Consider the following 25456-nt stretch of genomic DNA (forward strand, 5'->3'; position numbering starts at 1 on the left):
CCCTTACCCATGAGGTGCGGCAGCTGTTCCCCCAGGACCATGCAGCAGTTGGTAGATGACAGGGTGTTGCAACATGCCAGGGAATAATCACGATAACTCGAGCGGTTGCCCTGGTGCCGGGCTTGGCTGTTGCAGTGGTTGCTAAAGAGAGTGGGCGTGCGGTTTCCTCTGGGGCGATCTGATTTCTCTGGGAGCATGCTTAAGGCACGCTTAGGAGAAATCATTCTCCGTGGAGCAGGGACACAACCTCTCCACTGGCAGCAGCAGCCACACTGAGTGGGCTGCCTGGGCACCTGGGCATGCACAGAGCTGTTTGCTTTGGGAGGAAAAAACAATTAGCTTGTTCCTCTGTCCTGGGAAAACATCGTCTGGCAGTGAAGAGCAAAGGCAGCAAGTTTTCAGGGCAGCAGAGAGACCTTTGGGACCAGCACTGAGGAGTGGGCAAAGCCACCAGCTGCTGCCATCTGAGCTCCAACACTTGCTGGGGTCCCCGTGGGGTGACGAGAGCAGCAAGGAGGGAGCGACAGTGCAGTGGCCACCTCCACGTGACCCTCTGTCCCTGCTCCCGCTGGAGAGACCTAACAAGAGCCAGGCAGCTTCGTCGGACCCTGCCAAAAACTCATGCAGGCGCGAGCGCAGCCGAGCAGAAGCAGTAGCCTCAGCCCCATGTCATGGGGCGCAGGGCAGCACCTGCCCCCCGGGCTCCCCAGGGCCACGCTGCGGAAATCAGGTAAGTCCAGGACCACCTGACCTGTCTCAGGGGGTCCCCACAACTCTGCCAGCTCCCCCTTGCAGGGACGGGCTGCTGAGCTTCCATGGGATTAGTCTGCGCTTCATACATGTTTGCGTACAGGTGACTTCGGACCCTGTTTTAAATTTTATTTGAGATATCAGGTTACTACTTCAGTAGCTGGCTGAAAAGCTGCCCTTCTGCTTCTGCCTTTCAAAACAGACCCATATCCCACAAAAAATTCTGTAAGCAAACCCATGTTGCGATTCAAACCTTCTTGGAGAAGCGTTGGGCTGGACAGGGGGCACTTGTTAATATAACACAATCCCTGCAAATCAACATGGGAGGATTTTCCCTGTATTCAACAAAATACCTTTGAGCTGCCTTAAAACATTCATTAATGATTGATGTGTGTCTCTCTCATAGGCAGGCAAACGCACAGAGAAAATATTTGATGAGATATGAAAAGTCTGCGTTTATCAAGAAATATTGCTAAGCATCTGTCATTGCTTAACAAAACTAAACAAGCCCCTCCAAATGCCACTTGCAAAAGGCACGGGGCTGACACCCCTTGGTGATTGCTACAGAATGGGATCCCAGCCTTGTTATCTTTGCTTATCACAGTCCAAAGTAATGAAATGAAATTATTAACCAGCATACCCAACCCTGCCTGCCTGCAGGCAGAGTGGAGCTTGCTGCTGCCTGACTGTACAGGCATTTCCAGCATTAGCCAACACAAAACAGGGTACCAGTAATTTCTACACACCAGACAGCTCAGCTAGTCCCAAACCTGCTGGGATTTCTCTCTTCCAAATAAATGTGATGAGTGCAAAGCTCAGCGGGTGATCAGGGTGACATCCCAGGTCCTTTACATTCGGGGTGATGGCAACTGCTGGTGTGTGAGCTGAGCTGGTGCCCACTCTGTGCCCCCCTCTCATGGGTGCTGTGCTGAAGTAAATGGGGGACCTCAGTCCCATGGGCTGCAGTGCTCGGACAGTGCTCAGCAAGCATGGGCAGGATGGGGGGCACTGGCTATACTGGTGGGAGAACATCGTCTGTACTGGCGGGGAGCACTGGCTGTACTGGTGGGGAGCTCAGACTGCACTGGTGACCCAGCCCCCACGTGTGCTCAGCAGAGAGACAGGGACCAGGGTGAGATATGGCAGCAGTGCCAGGAGCTGCAGGGCCCTGTTCCCCTGCGCCATTTTACATTTCCAGTAGGGTTTTCTTTCTCCTTTCCAACCCTGCGACCTCATGGGGTTTATTCCTGAACACCAGGACTGAGTGAAGGCAAAGGGACCTGGGGCATCCCTGCCTGCTGCTGCCACCCAATAGCTGGGAACTGCTTCCCACAGCAGCCACATTGAGTTACATTTACTCTATTGCATTATAAATACCAGAATTAGCCTTGCTTAATTATTTAAAACTATAGATTAAAAGCAGACAAAGGCTCTTTGCCTCCTTTCCGGAGCGCGTGTATCACTTATCGGTGATATGGTCGCTTGGTGACAAGCAAGGGGGAATGTGCCAGATCCATCGGTATGAGATGCTCCCGAGCTGCTGGCATGGCAGGAACAAGAGGGTAAAATCACTGTGAGGGTAGAAGCTGGTACCATCTTGCCCAAGGTGGGTAACAATTAGCATCTGACAGTCTTTGGGCTCACATTATTATCATCATTATTAACATCATCATCCATCACCAGTGCAGTAAGGTACAGCAGTCATTAAGCTAATGTGAAGGAATGACAGATATTTTGTTCCAGGCTTAGCCAGGTAACAGCAACACACAGATTAGTTGGGACACTAAGGCACATTTTGCAGGCTCAGCTGCAGGGACTCACTCATCAGAAGGTTCCCAGGCACAGTGAGTCACCCCAGCGGGCAGCACTCACATCTGACCTGCTAAAGCCAGCACCTGGGTGCCTTGCCCTGCCCTGAACCTATTGATCACACAGAAAATGGCTTCCAAAAGCAAGTGCCCACCTTTGAGGTCAAACCCCTCATCCTCCTGGCAGCAGATCCTCCGCAGCACAGTTGCACATTCCAAAGCTAAGTTTTGGGGCTCATCAAGACAAACACGCAGTTGCTTCTCTGCAACCCCAGCTATTCTCTGTTTCTAAAATACAATTAATCAATGCTAGGAAAATCATCCGGATTAGCAAATGCCATCAATTCAAGAATCCAAAACTAGAGACAAACTTTCAGCTTCATTCTTTGTAGGATTTAACATACAGCACAACCTCTTGTCCCATTACACTCTCATGGGAAAAGCTGTAGGGTCGAACTCCAGCTTCACTTCAGAGAGTGGAAATGTGTTGTTAGGAAACAGACTGCCTCAGCAGCATTGACTGAAAGTTCATGCTCTAAAATGAAAATCAAAGTTAACTTCTGGTTAACAGATAGAAGTGTGCGTGTTCCAGTGCTTAAAAGGAACAGCAGCTGATTTAAAGATCCCACACACATGCAAACCCCTGAGGGGTGTGAGGACAGACCTGCTTCCCTCAGCCTTCCCAAAGAGGGGGGTGCGAGGGATGATCCCTCATCCTGGGGAAAGGAGGGCTCCCCAGGGAGTGAATGCCATCAGGGGCCATAGCCCAGAAAAGGGAAGGTTGCCACCAGGATTGCAGTTAAATGTGTCAGAAACTCACATTATTTCCCAGGCTCAGGTTACTTGTGTAAATATCTTCAAACTAGTTCTGCTGACGCATAATGAGTGTAGTGGTTTTGCAGCCTCTTTACTTGTAGTATGTGTATGACCAGCTTCTTTCAGCAGCCCTTCGTTAATCTGTTGGTTCTTTAAAAAAGACACATTCATTAATAAATCCCAAGCATCCAGAAAACCAGAGGTTCTTCCCTGTAGCCACACTTTTAAGTGATCATTTCTGCCCAGGAAACAGTCCCTTGGATCAGTGTTTTTACAAACCCAGGTCCAGGGCTCTGACCCTGGGTGTCCTGAGGTTTTTGCCCAGTCTCGTCTCTTCTACCAAGTAATAGGGTTTCACAGAATTACAAATAGCAACATCCTCTAAGCTTGCATCCCATTCCCAGAATAATGCCTTCTGCCTCTTTTTACATGGATGGCATTTCACAAAGGCACATCCTCTGCCCAGAAAGGGAGGCCCAGACAGTATTTTTAACAAAGCAGCTTGGCCATCATCTGCCCTTATTGACAAACCTCTCTTGAGATACTCTAGTTGGAAAGTCAGTTCTCAAATGGCACAGACGGCAGAAATAAAAGACTGTGAGCTATGGTTGCTTTATAGATTTCAGCTAAAGCTAAACACTGACCTGTGTGGCAGAAGACGGCACGCCAGATTTGCGAGTTAAGGATGCTGAGAAGCATCACAGCAGCGTTACACGGGACAGGGCGCTGCAGAGCAGCGCTGAGGGAGGAGAAACTCACTTTGCAAGTGATGTGGAAAAGGGCCGAGGGATGCGCAGGGGAAAGGCAAGCAGGTCGCGGGGGGGAGGACGTCAAGGAGAGCTTGCAAAACAAAAGCCAAGGGGGAGAAGGCATTTCACAGGAAAACCTGCAAAAAAGCAGCCAAACTAGGGTTTCTTGCTGCACCCTCTTTTATACAGTTGCAAGTTGAGAGGTGCTGGGTAGGAGTCCAGACCTCCACTCTACAGTTTTCTAAACCCAACAGCTATGGATTAGTTTTATTTCCCATTTCTGTTGTTTTTTCCCCTTGTGAAGAATGGCTGGAGCCACGCAGGCAGCACCCCTCAGGTTACCTGCCCTTTCCAGCGCCGTTAATCCCCTTAACATTCCTGGGGATTATTTCCATTCCGCCTGGACGGTGAAGCCGGCTGCCCATGGCAGCACCCAGAGCAGCACACGGTCTGATGCAGAGGGACCCGCGGGGCAGCCCACCACGGGGAGACAAATCACTTAATCCTAAATAAATGCTCTCTGAAGGGCTTCTTCTCTGAGGGAAAAGCAAAAAGCAGCAGCGGCAAAGGGAAGGAGAGCTGAGCCCCTGTGTCTGCAACCTGTCCCTGGGCATGAGTCAGTCCTCCTCATCCTCTTCCTCCTTCTCCTCCTCCCCAGGAGCATGCTAAAGCCTTTCTCCTTGCCCCGGGGCTGCACAAAAGCCACTCAGCACCCCAAGCAGCCCACCACATCTTACGCACCCAGCAGGGCACAATTAATGTACTATTTGCAAAATTCAGGTTTTCAAAGTCATTTAATGTTGCACCAAAACTGCCTGATATCCTGTTCCCCAAAAAATTGGGGCTGAGCATAATCAGAAGTGGAAACAATTTGCTCCAGGACTGCACAGTGATGATTTTATCACAAGTCTCACAGGAATTTGGAAATTTATAAGCGTTTCCAGGTGAGCAGGAATTTGCACTTTGCTTTATGTCAGAACAGGCCAAGATTTTATAATGACATTTTTCTCCTCCAACCAGTCCCACACCTTGGGGAAGGAGGGTGGTTGGTCCCTGGGACATCTCAAAGATGCTGAATATTCCCTGCGGGGGTCTCTTGGAAAATAAATCAAGCCTGGGAACTTGTTTCAAAGCTATGGCTCTCCCTGGCCTCCTCATCCAGGCAGCCTTGTTTTTTACTTACAGAAAAGTCACTTGGAAACGTACCTTTCCTAGAAAGCCTCAGACTTCTAGAAACGAGAAAAGGGAAAATATTTAAAAGCAAGCAAAAGACTGAGTATGTCAAAGGAACACAGCTACTTTTTATAAGCAACACTCCAGAGCAGATCTACTTAAAAGGTCACATTGTCTTTCTGAGTACAGCACAGGGTATTAAAATGCACGTTTTTGGGGGTTTTTTTTGTTTATATCTTGCCAAGAACAATATAAAAATGTCTAACACCTTTTGCTGATTTATGATGGTGGCCAAGGAGGTGCCAGAGCAGAGCCTTGTTCATTGATCTACGGCTGAATCATGCAAAACCAGACATCCTGCTGTAAATCCACTGCAGAGACCTGGCTTGATTTATACCTCCAGCACTATAAATACTGAAAAAAGCAGCCTGATAGCAGTCTGTCTCCCCTTACATGGACATGAATTACATCAGGTCTTGAAGATGATAGATCTACTCCCTGAGAAATATTTTGCACTGGGTCCCTATCTGCCAGCCTGCAGGAGAAAGGATGTCCCATGCTTACTCCCAGCATAACCCCACGCTGTGTTTTAGGCACACCAATATTATTATATTCTCATTTATCTTTTTCTGCTCAATGCAAATGAGACATTCCGTGAATTATTCTAGACTAAGGTCTTCTGAAGGTTTAAAGTGCTGTTCTTGTAGTGAGGTTCAAGGCTCCTTCCAGTCCCGGTCATGTACAAGATCAGGGCTTTGACTTCGTCCCCAGGGCAGCACTATCACCCACTGGAAGGCAAAGCCTCGGTGCCTGCACACCCCTGGGCACATCTGGCACAGCGAAAACCAAGCTCAGAACTACCTGCTGTGTCCTGGCCCCCACAGAACTGTTCACACAAATGCACTCATTGGGAGGACTTTTGCATGCTGATTTAACAGCCGCCTGGCCAGAAATGCTTCCAGTCCATTTCAGTTCCTCCTACTCCTTCCTTCCCAGTAATTTCATTTCTGCTAGTTTCAGGGAAAAGTTCCCCATCTGCCTTCAGTAAATAGGCTGATAAATTGCTGCTTCTTTGCAAGCCTCGGCCATGCAATGTTACACTGCAGCAGTCTGAAAATAACCACATCAGCCAATTCAAAACCTCCAGGTTCGCCATGGTGCTCCCCCAGAATACTGCATAAGCAGAGGGTCCCCCAAGGCCAGGGTAGGGGGGCCTTCCCTGATCATGCTGGGTGTCCAGGGGGGTGGAAACACCACAAGAGCAAACTGAAGGGCCGCATGACTCTGTGCAATAGCACTGCATGTTGCTGGGCATTAGCCCTATGTGGGTGTGGGGACAGCCTGCCCCAAGTGAATCTCCTACAATCTGGGTCTTGGAGGTGGGGAAGAAGGGGCTCCCACTCCTGTGTTGCAAAAGCAAATCCATATATCACGGAGGCAGGGGTAAAATGTCCTTTATAAGTACCAGCGCTGCACCAGTGCCCCGAGAGCTAGTGCAGCTTAGCAGCAGGGCCTGAGAACTACTTGGTATAGAAAAAAAAAACAAACACCAAAGTCGCTAGACTTACAGCCATTTACAGCATCCAGGTTGGTCCTTCAGGCTTGGTTGGCCACGTAATCCTTCCATGCTTGCTGCTCACTGCATTGTCCCCCAGCAGAGCACAACAGGCGGATTTAAGATGGGCAAATCCAAGCCTGATAAGCCCAATAAGCCCAAGCTCTTCTCCTGCTGGATTTGGTACTCAGCACACAGGCAAGTGCAGGCATCTCTGTCACTGAAGGCTGCTCTGGTCTGAACAACAGCACAGAAATAGCGGGAAAAGGGTGACAGACAGAATGACACAGTGACAGTGAGGCTAGTCTGTTAGTATAGCTGTCCAAAAACGGTGTTTCCATTAAAAACACCTGGCATTTTATTTAGGTTACTCCATGGAGAGACTTTTTTGTTTGAAGAATGAAGACATTGTTTTGCCATTTGAAATGGGAGCTCATCCATTTCATTAATGCCAAAACAAAACTTTGCTTTTGTACCTTCCTTCCCTGACTTTCGCCTGTCTTTGTTCCTGTGGGGAAAAAAAAAAAGAAGAGCAAAAAAGGGAAGAACTTGAAGAAGGGGCGGGGAAAAAAAAACAAAACAAAACAAAACATAATTTTATCCCAGTGAAAACCTGACATATTTTTCCATTGTTCAAAACTTGGCTTTCACCTAACAAAAATTAGCCATGAAATTGTGCTGCCTTAACCCTTGGCTGTTCCTCAGTCCCTGCATCCCTCTGGAAGGCAACGCTGAGCGCCCAGTTTCAGCCTGTGGAGTCCGGCCCCGCTGGGGTTTGAGCCAGCCTGGCAATTGCCATCAAACATCAAACCACGCCACCTTCCCTTCTGCCAGCAGCGACGTATGATCCCAGAGGAAAATAATTTGACACAAGACATCACTGGTTCCAGATTCCAAGTGCCCTTTAAATATGTACCAAACTATTCACCCCAATTACACTCATGTAATGGGCTCTCATTTGTTTCTCTTTGTTCCCAAAGCAGTAAGGCACTGGCTGCCATTAACATTCAATGAGAAGTTGTTTGAAATTGAATCATTTCTTCAGCAGCATTATTCCTTACAGAATTCTGTTTGATTGCAATCTACTTTACATTTGCTAAGTACTTGCTATGAAAGAATGCCCCAGCATGCTTTCTCTTGCTTTTTTTTATTGATTTCTCTTTTAAAAGGCTTTTATTCTTTTTATACGTGAGATTGCAATAAGAGAGGCAACATTACTGAACAACTGTTTTCCTTGCTGCTCCATCAACCCATATAACTTCACACTCAACCCCTAGAAATACTGTAATAACAAGACACTTCAAGACATGGAGCTGCCTACACCCTTTTCCTGGGACTTTTTGTTCTTACTGGTAAACTTCCAAATTGTTCAAATGAATAGTCAGGAATAAATTGCTGTTTCTGAGCCCCTGATTAGACGGTACATGGAATAATTGTAGGCAGTCCCACTGTGCTGTGCATTTAAAGACACAGCTTAACACATGCAGTTTGTCTTATAAATTGTGCTTTGCACTCACTTTGTGTAGGTTTTTTTCGTAAAGGAGAAATGTATAGCACTTGGAAAATACCAACAGCAAACATGCCATGTGGTTTGCCTGAAATCCAAGCTGTCACCACTTCCAAAACAGTGGGCTCTTGTTCCTACATTCAGAACGTACAAATTATTACAGCACAACCACATGGGCAAACTACAATTTTCCTGGCGTTGGGCTCGATCCTGTTTATTAGGCCAGCAGGATATCAACGAAATGTTCCTTGACAAGAGGTTTCAAGTACAGCAGCAGTTTCTCAGGCCCGTGTTCCAGAAGCACCTCAAACCCCACAGCATCCCCTTGTGCTAAGGGACCGATGGCCTTGGCCAGGACGGCAGAAGCAGCAGCTCAGCACAGTCCAGTCATGGCTGTTTCCAGTTTTAGTTAGACCTATACTACATTAATTAATCCTTGGCACTAAACACTGCAGCCACTGAAGCGAGTGGCTGGCAAGTAATTTACATTATCTAATTAATACGTGTCTCATCAACAACACCAAGGGAATATTTTTTAAAACCTCTAAAAAACCCGCACCGGCACGTGGAGGCACGTGCGTGCAGACACTGACACGGGTGTCGAGCAGCCGGGGCAGACACCATCTCTTCTCCTCTGTCTCGCTCCAGCAGGTTCCCACAGCACAGCAGGGTGAAGTTGCTCATGCAAACACCTCTCTTTTCTTCCAGCATCCATGTACACCGAAATACAGCGGGAGCGACCAGACAGTGGGAATATCCTGACTCATCCAGACTACACAGATGGAAACCCAGACCTCATCAAACCTAAAAAGCTCCTGAATCCTGTCAAAGCCTCGAAGAGCCACCAAGAGCTGCACAGGGAGCTGCTGATGAACCACAAAAGGTAAGAGGAGGTTGCAGCCTGGAGTGGTCTGAGAGGTGTTGCAGAGCTCAGCAGCCAAGGCAAAAGTGCCAGCGACAGGCTGCGAGTTGAAAGGGCATAATAAATCCCTTCACTTGCAAATGAACACCATGTAAATTTTGCTGTAGTCCTTTCCTGTCCTTTTCTCTCACCTGATGGTTCCTTTCAAAACAAAAGCAGAACGAAAAGCCCCCTGCTCTGCCATCCTGAAGCATCAGCAAACACTTTTTGGAGCTGCTGGCTATTTCCACCCACCTCAAACCACAAGTGTTGGAAGATACAAGGCATCCCCAGAGCCCCTGCTTGGTGTCCCACATACGTTTTCTCCCTGGTCCTGGTTCTTCTGTCTCCATCACTGACCTGCCCAGTCTCCAGCAATGCACAGCCTTCCTGTGTTCTTTAAGGTCAATCCAGAGGCAGTAAGAGCAGCAGGCTGGATGGAGCCATTGAAAGCTGGGATAGCATCAGGGTGAGATCTTCTGTACAAAGTTAACCACTGTCTCCCTAAAAATCAGACCAATAAAGATAGGTTAGAATTCACATTCCTGATTTTCTACCCCATCACCACGATTTAAGTCTTTGGGGGTACAGAAACAACATCAGGATAATGACACCAGGGTCTGAAAACCTAAAACCACATCATTCCTTTGCAGCAACTGTCTGAACATCAGTGCCACAAAAGCATATTCAGTTCAGAGCCTTTTTAGCACAGCAAGAAATCTGCTGGCTTTATATTGACATTTTCTGAATACCCAGCAATATTCTGACATAATAGAACTTTGACCGTCTAATTAAAAGGAGCACAGCCTCTGTTCCAAAGGACTACAGTCATTACGAGAACCAGACACATATATTAATTCAGCAAACAATCAAGTCTGCCAGCAGGGTTCATTAATCAATACTAGCACTAGCTGGGCATGGGTTTGATTTGATTTTCACACGTTCAGAAAAATTACAAGGACCATGCCCAGGCCATTCTCCAGCATTGAGGTAGACGTAACTATACCAGTCAGATATTTTTAAAACTCTCTGGTTTGAGAGTGACCACATCCTGACCAGCGACACTGCTCAGTTTAAAGGCTCAGCCACCAGCATTGGTTTTGATCTCACAGAATGTTATTTCAGTCCAGCCATGATGGACCAAAGCATCAAGAAACTCCTGCAATGAAGGTAGCAGACACAAGTGGTGGCAGATAGGGCACAGACCCCATGGCATCAGGCTGAGCTAAACTTCAAACTGGCAAATACAAAGTGCATCATCACTTTGTACTTGAGTGCCATACCTGCCACCACGATATATCCACATGTGCTATCAGATGCTGGCAGGAGGCAGCCCCATCACAGCCATCCTGCATCTCCAGACCCCTCTTGTTTTAGACCTGTATGGCTCAGGCATCAATTTAAACCTGCTTTGTCTCTTGCGTTGCAAATATTTTTCAGCAAGTATGTGAAACGAACCATACTGCAAACAATAACCCATCATTGATGGCATCTTGTCACTCTGGAATCCACTGATTTTGCTTCCTGCTACATGTTACTACAGGATGAGCCAGAGGAGAAGGGAGGAGAAGAGGCTCTACGACTTGCTCCTGGTTTTGCTGTTGTTTTTTCCCTTTAAGCAGCAGTAAGAAGCAGCTCAAATCAGCAGCTTGTGCAATAAAACCCTTATCTTAGTCAACACCTCTGGGTACTAACAACACAGGCTGATTAAATAAAAGAGTAGCAATAAATCCACAGGCAACATTGCAAGTTGTGGCTCCAGCAAGCCAAGGCAGGTTTGCCTTCTCTCAAGCCTTGGGAAAAGCACGTCTGCAGCATCCAAGTTCTTCCTGCCTCGAAAAAACATCATGAAAATATTGGGGCAAACACTACATCTAGTTTGACTGACGTTGTCATGAACCTTGTTCTGTCATACGGCAAAACAAAATAAATAGCAACAGGAAGCATCACTAAATGTGGCACCGGAGGGATGCAAGAACCGGTCTCCAGCCACACTGTGACAGCGCACAGATCTGCTGTATCTGGAGAACATTTTCCTCTCTTGCCTGTCAGTTCAGTTTCTCATGACATGAGATGACATCCCAGCACCTGCCACCTTGCCAAGGAAGCTCCATAGTCCACAGGGTTTGATGTCTCTGCTTTCAAATGACCTCAGCAGAAACCAACCAGTCTTCGGTCAACAGAAATCTCCAGGTGCTGAGGAGGAGCTTTGCATTAATAGCACACCCCAGTCCACCGTGCCCTCAGCAAGCCCTCAACACAGACATGGGTCCCCTCCTCACTTCAAAACAGATGCTCACCCACAGGAACATCAAACACCTCCCATTTTACAATGGGATTTCTAAATATTCTCAGCCCATTGATTTCAATGAGTGTTAAACCTAACCCACAAAAGCCGTCAGGCCCCACTCCTTTGCCATGTGTGATAGCTACAAGGTCTTCAACTCCTTCTCAAAAACATAATTTCCACCAGCTACTTATAGTTCTGTGTTTTCTTGCAAGATCACTTATATTCCAGTTGCTACCTGCGGAAGCGAGTCTGTGTAAACGCAGCCTCAACCGCTTCTCAATAATCTGTTCTTCAGAAACACAGAACTCTGTGCAGGTACAATAAAGTCTCTCGAAATTCAGCAAATGTTCAGCTTCCCAGCAACTTCACATTTTTGCCTTTCTCTGACAAGGATTCAGTGGGGCAGAGTCACCACTTTTAGTGATTTAAGCCAGGAAGCTGATTCCTTTTGGCATGGAAGAGATGAGTTGGTCAAACCACTATCCTGGAGGGGCAGAAATTGTCCCACAACCACACAGGAGGACATCTGGACTTGCTCCATGTTCACCCATAGCCCTACATGTCCTTAACTATTGCCATGCTTCTAGGGGGGCAGAAGCTGGTGGGAAGGTGGAGGTAAATCTCAGCGTCTAAATTCGGGCATGGCAATATTCAAAGTGCTAGATTTCTGATTTTTTTTTTTTTTTGAGAACTTCTTTCATCTGTTTGCCACATATTTATGCCTTGCCTGCATGTCCTGGCCATGTCTTCTCTCCTGTGATCCCACCCCTCACAGAATAGGGCTTGGAGCAGCCCCACTGTGAGATGCTCTGAGCGGCTGAAGGGGAGTTGGGCACCTGCACCATCAGCAAACGCTCCGGATTCCAGGAGAAAAGGACATTTCAGTTTGGCCTCTTGACCCAAACTCTGCATGTCATCTCTAGATCTCAGCTCTGAAGGAAAGCTGAGATGCAACGAGGAGGAAAGGAACTGCCAGGATAATTATTGCAGATCAACAACTACCCCTGCTGGTGGAAAACAAAATCGTCATTATTTAAAATGCCCTCAATGCTGCTTGGAGATGCCACTGACATAATTAAAACCAGTACCAGCAGGAGCCAACTGAAGGTCCCATTTCCATATCTGACCCAGAAAACTGTAGCACCTCAGCACAACAGGATTAGCAAAACTGCCACAAGCCCCATACACAGTCAGCAAACTGGTGCCCACCCCAGGCCGGCAGCCCAAGGCACCGTCCCACCAGTAAGGTGCTCCCAGTGACACCCTCAAAGCCTTGTGGATGGATTTGTGGATCAGGGCTGGTTTGTGGATCAGATCTCCCATCTTTCCATTTAGGTCTAAGAAGAGTTTTAGGATTTCTAGGCCAGCTGTGGTTATACCCCAGAATATAGGTGCTTTTGCCCTGATTTTTCTGCTTTTTATCCCCAGAGGTTTGGGCGTGGAGAGCAAACCAGAGCTGCAGCGCGTACTCGAGCACCGACGGCGAAACCAACTCATCAGACAGAAGAAGGAAGAGGAAGAGGCAAAGAAATTGCAGTCTCCTTTTGAAAAAGAGCTATTAAAGAGGCACCAGAGGCTGGATCAGGTAGAACTGAGTTTTCAGTCACCCCCAGGTTATCCTCACCACGCCATGCAAAGCACAGACCACAGGGGAGATGTGTGGGCTGAGATGCAAACCAAGGAATAGCGTTGCTACCCCTCCACAAAACAGGAACCCCAATTCTTTCACATCTGCCCCACAAAGCTGCAGCCCCCTCATCCTCATGGTGGGATCCCCTCATTAGCCCCACCTCGCCCAGGACCTCCTTCGCACACCACTGGCCCTGGGTCTCCTCCAGGTCCCACATGGTGCCCTTGGGGTGCACTTTCCAGCTCAAAGCACCCTGAACAGCATGGGGGCTGTTGCAGCACCCACCACAGGGGTGCTCAGGACACTGGGGTGCGAGGCCGCAGATGCGCTGGAAGGTGCAAGACCTTCTGCAATCACACCCAAGCTGCTTTGGGGAGCAGTTCCCGGCATGTACTCTGGCCAAAAACATGCCTGGGGAGGGTAACATCCAGCATGGGTGCTTGTCAGTAGCCCAGCCATGTCCTAGTGCTCTCTGTGCCTGCCCTTGTACTCAAAACAGTGCAAGAAGCCAGTCAGCTTGTTGAAAAAAAAGTCACTCCCTGTCCTACTTGCCACTATTTGCACTGCAAATGGATGAAACTAGTTTGTTTAATGAATGATACAACAGCTCCCTTGCAATAATATTAGCCAAGATCCCTCAAAATCAAAGTCCATCACTCTCAGGGAAGAACTAGGAATATGAAACAAGGTGGTGTAGGGACAGATCCATTAAGAATTTGGATATAAAAGCAAAGCAGTACAACAACTTACCCCTGTCTTAGACGATAAGCTGATGCTGAGAGCTTTTCCCAGGCTCACGGGCCTCCTTTGCTGGGAAGGATTCAAACCTTCTCCTCCTCCATGCCAGGTCTGAAGTGAAGCATTCCCCCGATTTTCTGCTGGACATGTCGCTCCCTGGAGGAAAAAATATAATAAAAATGTAATAAAATATAATTTAAAAAATAATAATAAAAAAGTAATTTGGCCAGAAAAACAGACACATGCCACTATACACTCATTCAGCTTTAAGCAATAATAAATGGACACGCAGCAGTAATGAAGCCCACCATTTTAACATAGCTAATGCACTTTTGTCCTTTAGCATGCACAGGTAATGGTGACTCTTCTTTCCTACAGTTGGAGAAAGAGCAGGAGAAGCAGGAAGACCATGCACCAGAATTCATTAAAGTCAAGAAAAACCTGAGAAGAACATCGACAGTGACTGGGGACGAGAAAGCAGCGTAGCTTCTGCCAGAACTCAACAGGGATCCTACGAAGGCTGGCGCTAACACATACGTGCTGACATCTCTGTACATGGTGGACATTCACAGCTGCATCATTGGGGCTATTTATGGTTATTAACACTTGCTCCAGTAGAAGGCACACAAAAGGTTTTCCCAGCCAAGGAAAGTATCACTGTGGAAAAGGTGCAGTACTCATGAAGGAAATACTCGCACGAGGAGATGCAGATAGAAATGGTGTTATTTTCCCTCCAGGTGGTGGGTGCATGCTAACCTTCAGCTAACTCCTGGTTAACCCTTGAGATGCAGTGACTGTTTAAGCCAGGGAAGTCTGTGGTGGGATGGTTTGGGGGACCCCTGCTTCTTCCCAAAGACGGGCTTGCCAGGCACGAGGTGACAGGAGGGCAGCTGCAGCTCTGGAGAGCCTCCTGGAAACCTGGTGTGGTAACTAAAAAGGACAATCTGTGTATTACTGAGAAGAGCCCAGGTGACAATAACAGCTTTCCCAAGGGTTACGGGTATCACACTGGAGTGTGAGTCGAGCCTCGCCAACACCGTGTGTCCCAGCAGCACATCTGTACCATTAAAATATTACAAAAATCAACCTCTGTGCACCCATACCAATGCAGCACAGGCAGGAGCAACTGATCTTCACAAGCACCTTTAAATTGCATTTCAAACCTCTTCAAAAACAGCTATTTAGGCAGTTCTGCTCAGGCAGAAGAGACATTGAACTGACACCACCAGCAACCCAAGCAGGAGGGAAATACTGGGTGCAGAAAGCAACAGATGGGTGTTAGCAGAGTGGGTGTTCATGGAAGCATGCAGTGATGAGGCAGCAGATCCCTGTGGATGCAGCAGATGGACAAACTGCTTCTGGTCCCTGGACTACTGAGTTTCAGCCCCTCACCCAGCAGCTGGACATGTGCTACCATAGGGACCCACAAAAATGTCCTGTGGTTGAGAGGTGGCAATGTGATCGCATCATACCGGTGTCAGGCTGCTGTACTGGTCACCCTGCACACAGCTGAAGGCACTGGGAGCTACAGGGCACGTAGGTGATGATGCAAAACTACTTGTCAGTGCTTCTCATCCCCTTTTCCAGAGGTCAGAGCTGCCTCATTTCAGTTGCTGCCTTGCAAAGCTAAAAATCTTTTTGCTCCTGATACAGAAAGTCTGAGATAGATGGTGTGTTTGCACCATGTATCGACACATTAATGGGACACTTGTGCCCATGGTGATCCTGCTGTCCCTAGGACCCCCAGGTCCCTTTCCCCTACTGTCGTGGTTGAGACGGACAAACGACATGGACCAATGGCATCTACTACTTTCATCGTGGAAGAATTTGGTCCATGTCGTTTGTCCGTCTCAACTGCAACACCCTACACTGCTCTCTAATAGGTCATTCCCCAACTTACACTGGAACCTGGGGTTGTTCCTGCCCACACTCAAGACTCTACACTTGCCCTTGTTCTATTTCATTACATTTCTCCCCGCCCAGCTCTCCAGCCTGTCCAGGTCTCTGATGGCAGCACAGCTTCCAGTGTCAGCCACTCCTCCCAGCTTGGTGTCACCAGCAAACTTGCTGACAGTCACTCTGTTCCCTCATCCAAGTCATTGATGAATATATTGAACAATACCAGCCCCAGCACTGACCCCTGAGGCACTGCACTGGATCCAGGCCTCAACTGGACTCTGCCCCATTGACCACGACTCTCTGGCTTCTTCCCTTCAGCCAGTTCGCAGTCCACCTCACTACCCGCTCATCCAGACCACACTCCCTCAGTTTAGCAGCAAGGATGCTGTGGGAGACTGTGTCAAATGTTTTACTGCTTTACCTTGGGGAGGATCTGAGTGTGGAGTCCAGAGGGTTCTAAATATATTCATCTCTTTCGATGCAAGAAGATGCAGCATTTGATTTCATCACATAACAGGAACATTTTCATTCTGTGTGGCAGCATTCCATAAGACACATGGCATAGGTTGCATGATATAGGAAACAGGCACAAGGGAAGACTGACATTTATGAAAACTATGGCCTAGTGTCGTACTTTCAAAAAAAAATATGTAACAACCCCTAAAATAGAAGGATCTTCCCGCTATTAGCAGTCTGCTCACAGATCCAGCTGTTGAACATCTGACAGGCAGATGGCCTATTCACTTCAATATGGGCAGAATCACTTTCCGCATCTTATAGAAAAGATGGAATTTCAAAAGGGGGCTGAAGTATTATGGTCTTCTCCCTCCAGCACTGTCCAAATTACCTTTTAACATACTAAAAAGCAGAGATGCACATTAAGGCATTTTCTTAAGGAAGTTCTTAACAAACTTCAGGCTACTGGCACCTGATGAGACTTAAAGAAGAAAAGTACTGTAAACGGAAGTAAGAATTACAGAATAAGAATTTCTATCAGAATAATATGAAATGTCAGAAATTTCCCTTTCTGCCAAGAACAGCATGTTGTAAAGAGACAACAGCTCAGAAGCACATCTGTAACATCTGAAACTCACCTGGGTTTCATTTCCAAGTGCAGAACACAGCTCAAAGCTTGGCCCCAAAACACCACACAAAACAAGAACCAGCCTGAATTCAACAGCAGTTCCACAACACACGGGGTTTCCAAACGTAAACTGCTATCTTAATGCTAGAGTGTTTGTGTTTGGTAGCTAAAGCAAAGGAAAACTTATGTCAGTTCTATTCCAAAATTCCATGTACAAAAGAAGAAAAAAATAAATTAAAAAAAGAAGTTTTTTTTGTTTTTCTTTAACACTACTCTGCAATTCAGTTCTGAACTCCAAACCAAACCAGGACATTATAAATAAATTATATTCCACAGAATATCACAAGAAGCAAAGCAGGAACTGATCCATACACAGGTACCTTTCCTCCCAGCCCAGATCCCTTCCTGGCTCCACGTGGCAGGGTGCAGGGCACAGCCTCTCCACCTAACACAGCTTCTCCAAGCCCTGACCCTCCCAAAAACCTCCCTTTCACTTGTGGGCTTCATCTTTCTTGAACATGTGTGACCAGAATTAAATACTGTACTTCATAGAATCATTTTGGCTGGAAAAGACCTTTAAGATTGTCGAGTCCAGCCGTTAACCCAACACCATGAAGTTTATCTCGAAACCATGTCCCTAAGAAACTCATCTACACATCTTTTAAACCGTTTCAGGGATGGTGACTTTTCGCCACTATTTCAACATAACGGCATTAACGTTTATCTATCCCTTAGTGACCTAATCTGACTAACAGAAGTTATTTTGACACTACAGTGTGTTTTTACGAACTGTACTTAATCAGCGGCAGGGCAGATATCAACCACACCTGGCTGGGACTGAAACAGAACAACTCCATTTCTACCTTCAGCTGCCTTGGATCTTTCTTGGGTACTTGCAGCTGAAGCTCAAGTTAACTTCTATACCTATAGACTATCACAGCTAAGGAAGAAAACCCACTAGATTTCAGATTAGTCATTTTAGGTTTTCCAGACATTAACAGTTTAAATAGGAAAAATATATTAGCAATAAAAAAATACAATATTCAAAAGCATTTCCTCCTGTCTACAGAAAATACAAAAATGCCCCAAGCACAATACGCAGTGATACGTGTCAACCAAATATAGCATCTTCCAACAGGAACGGTTTCCTATTCTGCATCTGCTTGACCATATTTCCCCCCTGACTCTTCAAAAATCCAGCACCAGTTGCTGTGTGTGCCACAACACTTCACCAGAACGGGATCGAGAGACAAGAAACAGGGGTAAGTACCAGTCAGACGGTTCCACAGCTCTCCCTTCCTGCATTTTGGCCATGGTTCTTATTTTTATTTCATTTGGAATTTATTGCTGTTCATATATTAAATCAGAAGAGATTGTGTTTTCTACAGATATTGTTTCACTTTTTTGAGTCAGATGACATGGTCTGTCCTTTGGAGATGTCTACTGTGGAAAAAACAGCTCTAGGAGGTTTATTTTAAAAATGAGTATTTAAATTCAGATCAAAGACATTTAGACTAACTGCTTGCTAACAAAGATATAGGAGATAGTTTAGATTAATATTTCAGCTTCTCTGCGATGAAATGTATAATTTTATGTAGCATTAATCCAATTTAAAACATAGGAATCTAAAGCTGTCTAACTTCATTTTGAGAAGCTAATCACATAATCCTTATAAGTAAATGGAAGTAAATTCATTTAAAACAAAATCAATCCTTTTTCCTACAATTTTAGTTTTCATTAAATAGAACTTTCTAGAGGGAAAAACCAAGTTTTTAAGAGGAAAACTTCCTTCTTTTTTTCAGTTCTATACCTGAAAACATTATTTTGAAGACTTTTTTTTCCCAAATTCCATTCTACACGAGTATAATTTAAGGTACTCACCGCCTTACTATGTCAAAACCTCTTTTCTTCTGTGTTTGTTGCTGTTAATAGGTCTGTTCTACTTGCTTGTTATTTCTCAGGCTTTGTCCTGTCCAGTTTTCAGTTCATACTCAATGTGCTTCTAACACTTGCCTGCAAACAAACTTAACTTATACAAATGTTTCCACCTTCTTCAGTTTAAAAAGGAATTTCCTTTAAGTGCATAGTGTATAAAAACCCAACACTTTTTACAGTATCTGCCATTCTCCAAGTGGTGTCCAAGGCAATCTACAGTCAGATATTTTTGCTTCAATACTTACTTATTGCAAATGAAGGGGGGACGGAGAGGAAGAAAAATAATAAGAAAATATATTTTACTTATGGGATGTATTTAAAAAAAAAAGGCAGTTTCAAGATTGGAAATTCCCCAACCTGTGTGAGGGATTTTGTATTTCGAATTCCAACCTGGTCCCAAGGTTAGCTTTGTGGTTTTAAACGCAGCAAAGCAGCAGGAAATACAGGAAGGTTTTGAGGTTTTGAATTGCCAATAGAAGAGACTAAGGTGGAAGGCTGGTGGGATCTGCTCTACAAAAGTGGGAAGGACACAGCAAAGGGATAATTCCCTGCTAGCCCAAAGCACTGGAAGACAAACAGTACCAGATATGTAAAACTTCCAAGTCTCTATTCATCCAAATCTTAAACCGTATGTTCTCAGAGATGCATGAAGCTACAAGGCAGCAAAAAAAAATAACTGTTTGCCACATAAAGATACACCCTTCCTGGTTAGAGTCTTCATGCTCTCAGAAAGAAGATTTATAACATTTAGAATTATTCAAGCTCTTAAGTTTAATTTTGAAAACTCATTTCATCACACAAATTTAACATTAGACCTTCAAAAATTAGAAAATTGGAACTAACCCCATTTTTACTACCATCTCCCAGTGACATTCTGTTCCAGAACTTTGAACAATAATGTACCCTGTTTCCCCAAAAATAAGACCTACCCCGAACATAAGCCCTAGCATGATTTTTCAGGATTTTTGAGGATGCCCGAAATATAAGCCCTACTCCAAAAACAAGCCCTAGTCACAGTTCATTTAAAAAGCCAGTTTAAATAGTGTTCAGGCAGCTATATATGTAAAAAAAGTAAAATTAATTGGCAACAAAATGCAGCAGGACAGACAGACCCTTCACCAAGAGAAGTAGAGACCTGACAGAGAACAGCCAGTTGCGTTGCCCATGCGCTATGAGCAAGAGATGTGGACAAGACGGGCGCATTTAAGGGAAGCGCTATTGCTGGACATGAGAAATTTGGGGCAATGGTTCTAAAGGAAATAGAGCCACAGGAAATTCACAATGGAATTCAGCATTTGGAGAGTTATGATGATGTTCCAGAACGTGGTAACATGATTATATTTGAATAAATGTTTTTTTGTTCAAGAATAAATGTAGACTGTTGTTCATGGAAAAATAAGACATCCCCTTAAAATAAGCCCTAATGAATCTTTTGGAGCAAAAACTAATCTAAGACCCTGTCTTATTTTCAGGGAAACAGGGTATGTTGTACAATTATGAAGGAAAAGCAATTAACTAGAGACAAAATATCTCACTGTGATCCCTCCCAGTTGCATTTATGCTACATAACATCAGGAAGAATGGCTATGTGGGAAATACAGAAAACTAAAGATTTCCTTCCCAAAACCTAAACCTCACGAGTAATCCTGAGAAAGAATTGGCTGTCTTTTAATTCTGCATTTAGCAACGTGCTAATGAATCATACTTATTAGGTTATTGTTCTTCTTCTGTGGGTAGCCAAAGCATGAACAAGACAGAGTTGGTCACCGTTGCAGGATTTGCCATGTTGTTGCTGTTCCAGCCGAGCCACGCTGAGGTCTGTCCTCCCCCCTGCCGCTGTCGGTCCCTGGGAGAATCAAAGGGTCTGCACATCGACTGCAGCTCGCGGCAGCTGCGGGAAGTGCCGGCCTTGCCGCTCCACACCAGGCGGCTTTACCTGCACAACAACAGCCTGAGCTGGGTTGCTCCCGGCGCCCTGGATGGCCTGCGCAGCCTGGAGGAGGTGAGGATGTCTGACAACCCTTGGAACTGTGACTGTCACATTCTGTATCTGAAACTCTGGTTAGAAGACATCTCCGCAGCCTCTCTTGCAAACGTCAGGTGCGCGAGCCCGGTTTCACTGAGGATGAAGCCCCTGAGGCAGCTGACTGGGAACGAGCTGGGGATTTGTAAGAGGTTTCTCCCAATCAAGTGTCTTGACTTCTTCTGGCGAGACCTCATTTTAATTGCTGGAGTAATAATTACACTTATTTTAGTAGCATGGGCTCTGAAATTCTCGAAAAAGCTGGTCTGCCAGATAAGCCTAAGGCAACACTACTCCAGGCACTGCCTGCTGGGAAAGGGTGCCTCCAAAAACCACAAGACACAATGAGCTGTTTGCTACCACTGGATTAACCAGAAGCATCAAACTGTTCTACCACAAAAAAGCACGTGCACCGACACAATAGTTCTAATGGTGAACAATGCTAGAAACAGATCCCAGGGTTCAAAATATGGGTCCTCAGTCAAGCTTAATTTAATTTCCTTTCCTTGCAATGTATTGACAAGCAAGTTCATTCTGCTGCCATCTACTCATATGAAAAGCAGTTTCTATATTTTTAAAAAATTATTTAACTTAGCATTTTTCCACTGAATTCTCAGCTCTTATAGCAAGAAGATTTACATGTCCAGATCCTACACTTTTTAATATATGGAGATGAACACCAATTGTACTGTTTTAGCAATTCTTTTCTCAGTTGGACACTGTGTCCCAATGGTGCTGGTAGGATCATTCTTGTGTGCAAACAAATTCAATCTTCTCTTCTTCAGGTTCAGGAGTTTCCTGTCAGCAAAACTGCTGTGATTATATAGGACAGCCACTGATTGTATCCCTTGTTGAATATGTTTAAAGATGGACTGTAATAAGAATATAATCAGTAAAAATCATTTTAAATATTGTTGAATTTCCTGGAGAGTGAACAATAAAAAAGTGTTCTACATGAAATTGAAATAATGAATGCTTATTGAACATTCATATTTACCCAAGTTTGATGTCTTTTACAGTTCCACATATTTCTGATTTAAATCCTATGAAATTTCCAGAGCTTGTCTTCCACTTTAACTACTGACATCTGATACACCGGATTTTATGCAACAGCTCTGAAGAGGATGTACTCCTCTTCTCTTCTCTTCTCTTCTCTTCTCTTCTCTTCTCTTCTCTTCTCTTCTCTTCTCTTCTCTTCTCTTCTCTTCTCTTCTCTTCTCTTCTCCTCTCCTCTCTTCTCCTCTCCTCTCCTCTCCTCTCCTCTCCTCTCCTCTCCTCTCCTCTCCTCTCCTCTCCTCTCCTCTCCTCTCCTCTCCTCTCCTCTCCTCTCCTCTCCTCTCCTCTCCTCTCCTCTCCTCCCTTCCCTTCCCTTCCCTTCCCTTCCCTTCCCTTCCCTTCCCTTCCCTTCCCTTCCCTTCCCTTCCCTTCCCTTCCCTTCCCTTCCCTTCCCTTCCCTTCTCTTCTCTTCTCTTCTCTTCTCTTCTCTTCTTGTGCCCCCCACCCTCATAGAAAAGTTGTGGTGACTCGAGTCCATTGTTTCTCCGTAACCAGATCATTTACAGGACTCCAGGAAGAGCAACGCATGCTGTGATCCCGGCTGCTCTGGTGACGTGAGGCTGCTTAGATGGGAGATCACTGAAGGTCTTCAGCAATTAATCTTACTGTTGGCAGTTCGAATTAAGCTATGCCTTGCAAATGCTCCTCCTAGCCCCAGCCCCGAGCTAGGTGTGAGAGGTTACCTGCTGGGATGCTACAGACAGCTTGGCTCGTCACAGAAGCGAGGTTCCTCGTTCAAGCACAGAATAGCCCTAGCAAACCTGCCAGTTCCAGCTTTCCATGCAATTACCATGTGCTATCACCTCTATAAGATGAGACAATGCCCATTGTAATGTTAGTCCATAAGCGATACAGTGGGGAACAAGAAGAGGGGAGTCACAAGCTCAAAAAGTGGAGGAGCACCAAGCATTCAAAAGCAAGATCATACATCTAGAAACAAAAGATGGGTTGAGAACTCAATTTGGAGAAGGCAAATAATCCATTAATAATGACCCACCTATGACATTGCAGAAAAGGGCTAATGTGATCTTTTTAAAACAGGGAATATCATTTAGGGATAGAAAGATTTATTTACTTCCGTGTTTAGATAAGCTATGATCATTCAGTATCAATGTCTACAAATCAAGAAGAATCAGCTGCAGAAGAATCAGAAAAACAACTGTAATGCAAATAAAGGATTGGAAAATATATCTTAAAAGGAGTTTAAACAATTTCATTTAATAAACAGGAATTTAAGGAATGACAAGATCACAGTTTGTATGAATCAGGATGAAGAAAGATTTGTTAACGAAGGGCTGGGAGTAGAAATCAGGCTAGAAACAGGGTTCAAAATCTAACAGTGAAAATAATTAAACACTGAAACAGCTCATCCCATGTCATGGTGAATCCCATAGCTTGACCAACACTGGGCATTTTTTCAAATTGGTAGGTGCTACCTGAAATGTGAACTATTTTAACAGAATTGCACATGACACCTAATACAGAATCCCAGAATTCCAGAATGTCAGGGACTGGAAGGGACCCGGAAAGCTCATCCAGTGCAATCCCCCCATGGAGCAGGAACACCCAGCTGAGGTTCCACAGGAAGGTGTCCAGGCGGGTTTGAATGTCTGCAGAGAAGGAGACTCCACAACCTCCCTGGGCAGCCTGGGCCAGGCTCTGCCACCCTCACCAGGAACAAGTTTCTTCTCATATTTAAGTGGAACCTCCTGTGTTCCAGTTTGCACCCATTGCCCCTTGTCCTGTCACTGGTTGTCACCCAGAAGAGCCTGGCTCCATCCTCCTGACACTCCCCCTTTCCATATTGATCCCCAGGAATGAGTCCCCCCTCAGTCTCCTCTTCTCCAGCTCCAGAGCCCCAGCTCCCTCAGCCTTTCCTCACACGGGAGATGCTCCACTCCCTTCAGCATCTTGGTGGCTGCGCTGGGCTCTCTCCAGCAGTTCCCTGTCCTTCTGGAACTGAGGGACCACATCTGGACACAATATTTCACGCGTGCTCTCCCCAGGGCAGAGCAGAGGGGCAGGAGAACCTCTCTCAACCTAATACGTTACAGCTATTCTTATTGCTTGGTTCACCTGCCAAACCGATGGTGGGACAGGTCACGAAAATGGAGACCCCAAGGGCAGCGTGTTCCAGGGCCATCCCCAGCGAGCACCAGCAGCACCCAGGGTGCAGGCACAATCGCCTCTGCCGCTCCACACAGGAGATATTCCCTCTGACTCTCCAGCCGCAGGACGCGCTCTGCACCGCAAGCACTCCGAGAGTGGCACAGAACTGGCTTTTTACAAAGTGCTGCATCCCTGCTGCAGGAACCCAACCATATAACCTAGAAATAGCGTGGCGTTGTAAGGCTGTGTTACCCTCCGCTGCAGACCAGAGGAAAATTGTGTCTTCAGATTTATGTGCACATTTCCATCAGGTGAGCACAAACATTCAGAATTTCTCTGTCCTTATTGAATGTTATTCTACATAAATGACCTCTGTAGGAAAGAATTTCAAAGAAATACACAGGAACATAGTGGTGTAGGCAGTTAGATAAGTCTAGAATATTTTCTCTGTGCTGAGCTATCCAAGATTTTAAAAGGCAACCACCAGTTTGTATTAATGCAGAATATTCCTGAAGAAATGCGCTCTGCAGTCTCTCATGGGGACTTTCCTAAATCAGATTTCTTATTTCCCCAAATTAAATCATGATCACTAAGAGCTTTTTGGGCTAGATACGCATTTTCAATCCTGTCATAAAAACAGGCCATGCAGCTCAATTAGTCTGAATAGATATAGCCCATGACCTATACCAAACCAAAACTCAATATGCAGGTAAAATGGATGAAGTTATAACTACGCATTGGAACACAGTCATCTTAAAAGTTTGCTATTATAGATAAAATAGTAAAGTTACTTTACAGCTTTGATTGTACAAACATATAAAAAATGAGCTATCAGCAAACATTTGTGCTTATATCAACCAACACATTAAATAAGAGGCAAAGAATACAGAAAAAAAAAAAAAGTAGTATTGGAGAGAACATGTTTTCTGACCATGTAAGAGGAAAGAGGAGGGTATCTCTTCCACGGCAGCATTTTACACTCCACTAAAACAGCATTGTATTTATCACTTCCGATCCATTTGTCTTTTATCTGAAAACCTTCAGAAAAGGGGAAAGCTGGAACTGAAGGCTCAAGAACAACATTCAACTGTTTATCTCGCAAGGCCACTATGTCGTGCTTGAGCCACACGCTCCGCCAAACTGCTGCGGTTGCTAACAATGCGCAGAGACAGGAAAATACGTCAGCTATCTCAATAAAACACGCTGACAGTGTTCCCAAGGGACTTTGGACAGATCATAGAGACTGTGCCTGTATCAAGCCCGCAAGAGTGCAAACTAGCGGGTGTACCCGTTTTCACACGTTTTGGTAACATGGGTATAACCGCTGGGATTCATTGCAACTAAAAGCTATGAGTTTGGCTTCAATATTTAGCAAGATAAGTAGCCATACTCAGAAATATTGAGCTAGAACAAAAAAATATTTGAAAAGAGTT

The 25456-nt window shown here is 45.6% G+C and overlaps 2 protein-coding genes across 4 annotated transcripts in view; both read left to right on the top strand.

The window, feature by feature from the left end:
• FAM107A (family with sequence similarity 107 member A) overlaps positions 1 to 15003 on the top strand; it is a 28405-nt gene extending 13402 nt beyond the window's left edge. The window contains exons 1-4 of one of the 2 annotated variants that reach the window (XM_065845623.2): positions 156 to 730; positions 9067 to 9241; positions 12978 to 13134; positions 14296 to 15003. In XM_065845623.2, the coding sequence (XP_065701695.1) occupies positions 622 to 730; positions 9067 to 9241; positions 12978 to 13134; positions 14296 to 14403 (549 nt within the window). In that variant the 5' untranslated portion in view covers positions 156 to 621 and the 3' untranslated portion in view covers positions 14404 to 15003. Of the gene's footprint in view, positions 1 to 155; positions 731 to 9066; positions 9242 to 12977; positions 13135 to 14295 lie in introns of those variants that run through there. The other variant, XM_065845624.2, reaches the window with a different exon arrangement.
• Positions 15004 to 18069: 3066 nt separating this feature from the next.
• On the top strand, positions 18070 to 21818 carry GP9 (glycoprotein IX platelet). 2 transcript variants are annotated; one of them, XM_065845876.2, is made up of 3 exons: positions 18078 to 18162; positions 18703 to 18773; positions 20573 to 21818. In XM_065845876.2, the coding sequence occupies exon 3, from the start codon at positions 20580 to 20582 to the stop codon at positions 21204 to 21206; it is 627 nt and encodes a 208-aa protein (XP_065701948.1). In that variant the 5' UTR covers positions 18078 to 18162; positions 18703 to 18773; positions 20573 to 20579; the 3' UTR covers positions 21207 to 21818. The 2 variants fall into 2 exon arrangements, with proteins under 2 accessions (XP_065701949.1, XP_065701948.1); XM_065845877.2 differs by lacking the exon at positions 18703 to 18773 and having other exon boundaries at positions 18070 to 18162.
• The last annotated feature ends 3638 nt before the right edge of the window (positions 21819 to 25456 follow it).

Source organism: Patagioenas fasciata, chromosome 10 (assembly GCF_037038585.1).
Source record: "Patagioenas fasciata isolate bPatFas1 chromosome 10, bPatFas1.hap1, whole genome shotgun sequence".
Taxonomy (NCBI): Eukaryota; Metazoa; Chordata; class Aves; order Columbiformes; family Columbidae; genus Patagioenas; species Patagioenas fasciata.

Excerpts from the sequence above, each read along its gene's own strand:
- GP9 (XM_065845877.2), top strand. The coding sequence starts at position 20,580 with ATGAACAAGACAGAGTTGGTCACCGTTGCAGGATTTGCCATGTTGTTG.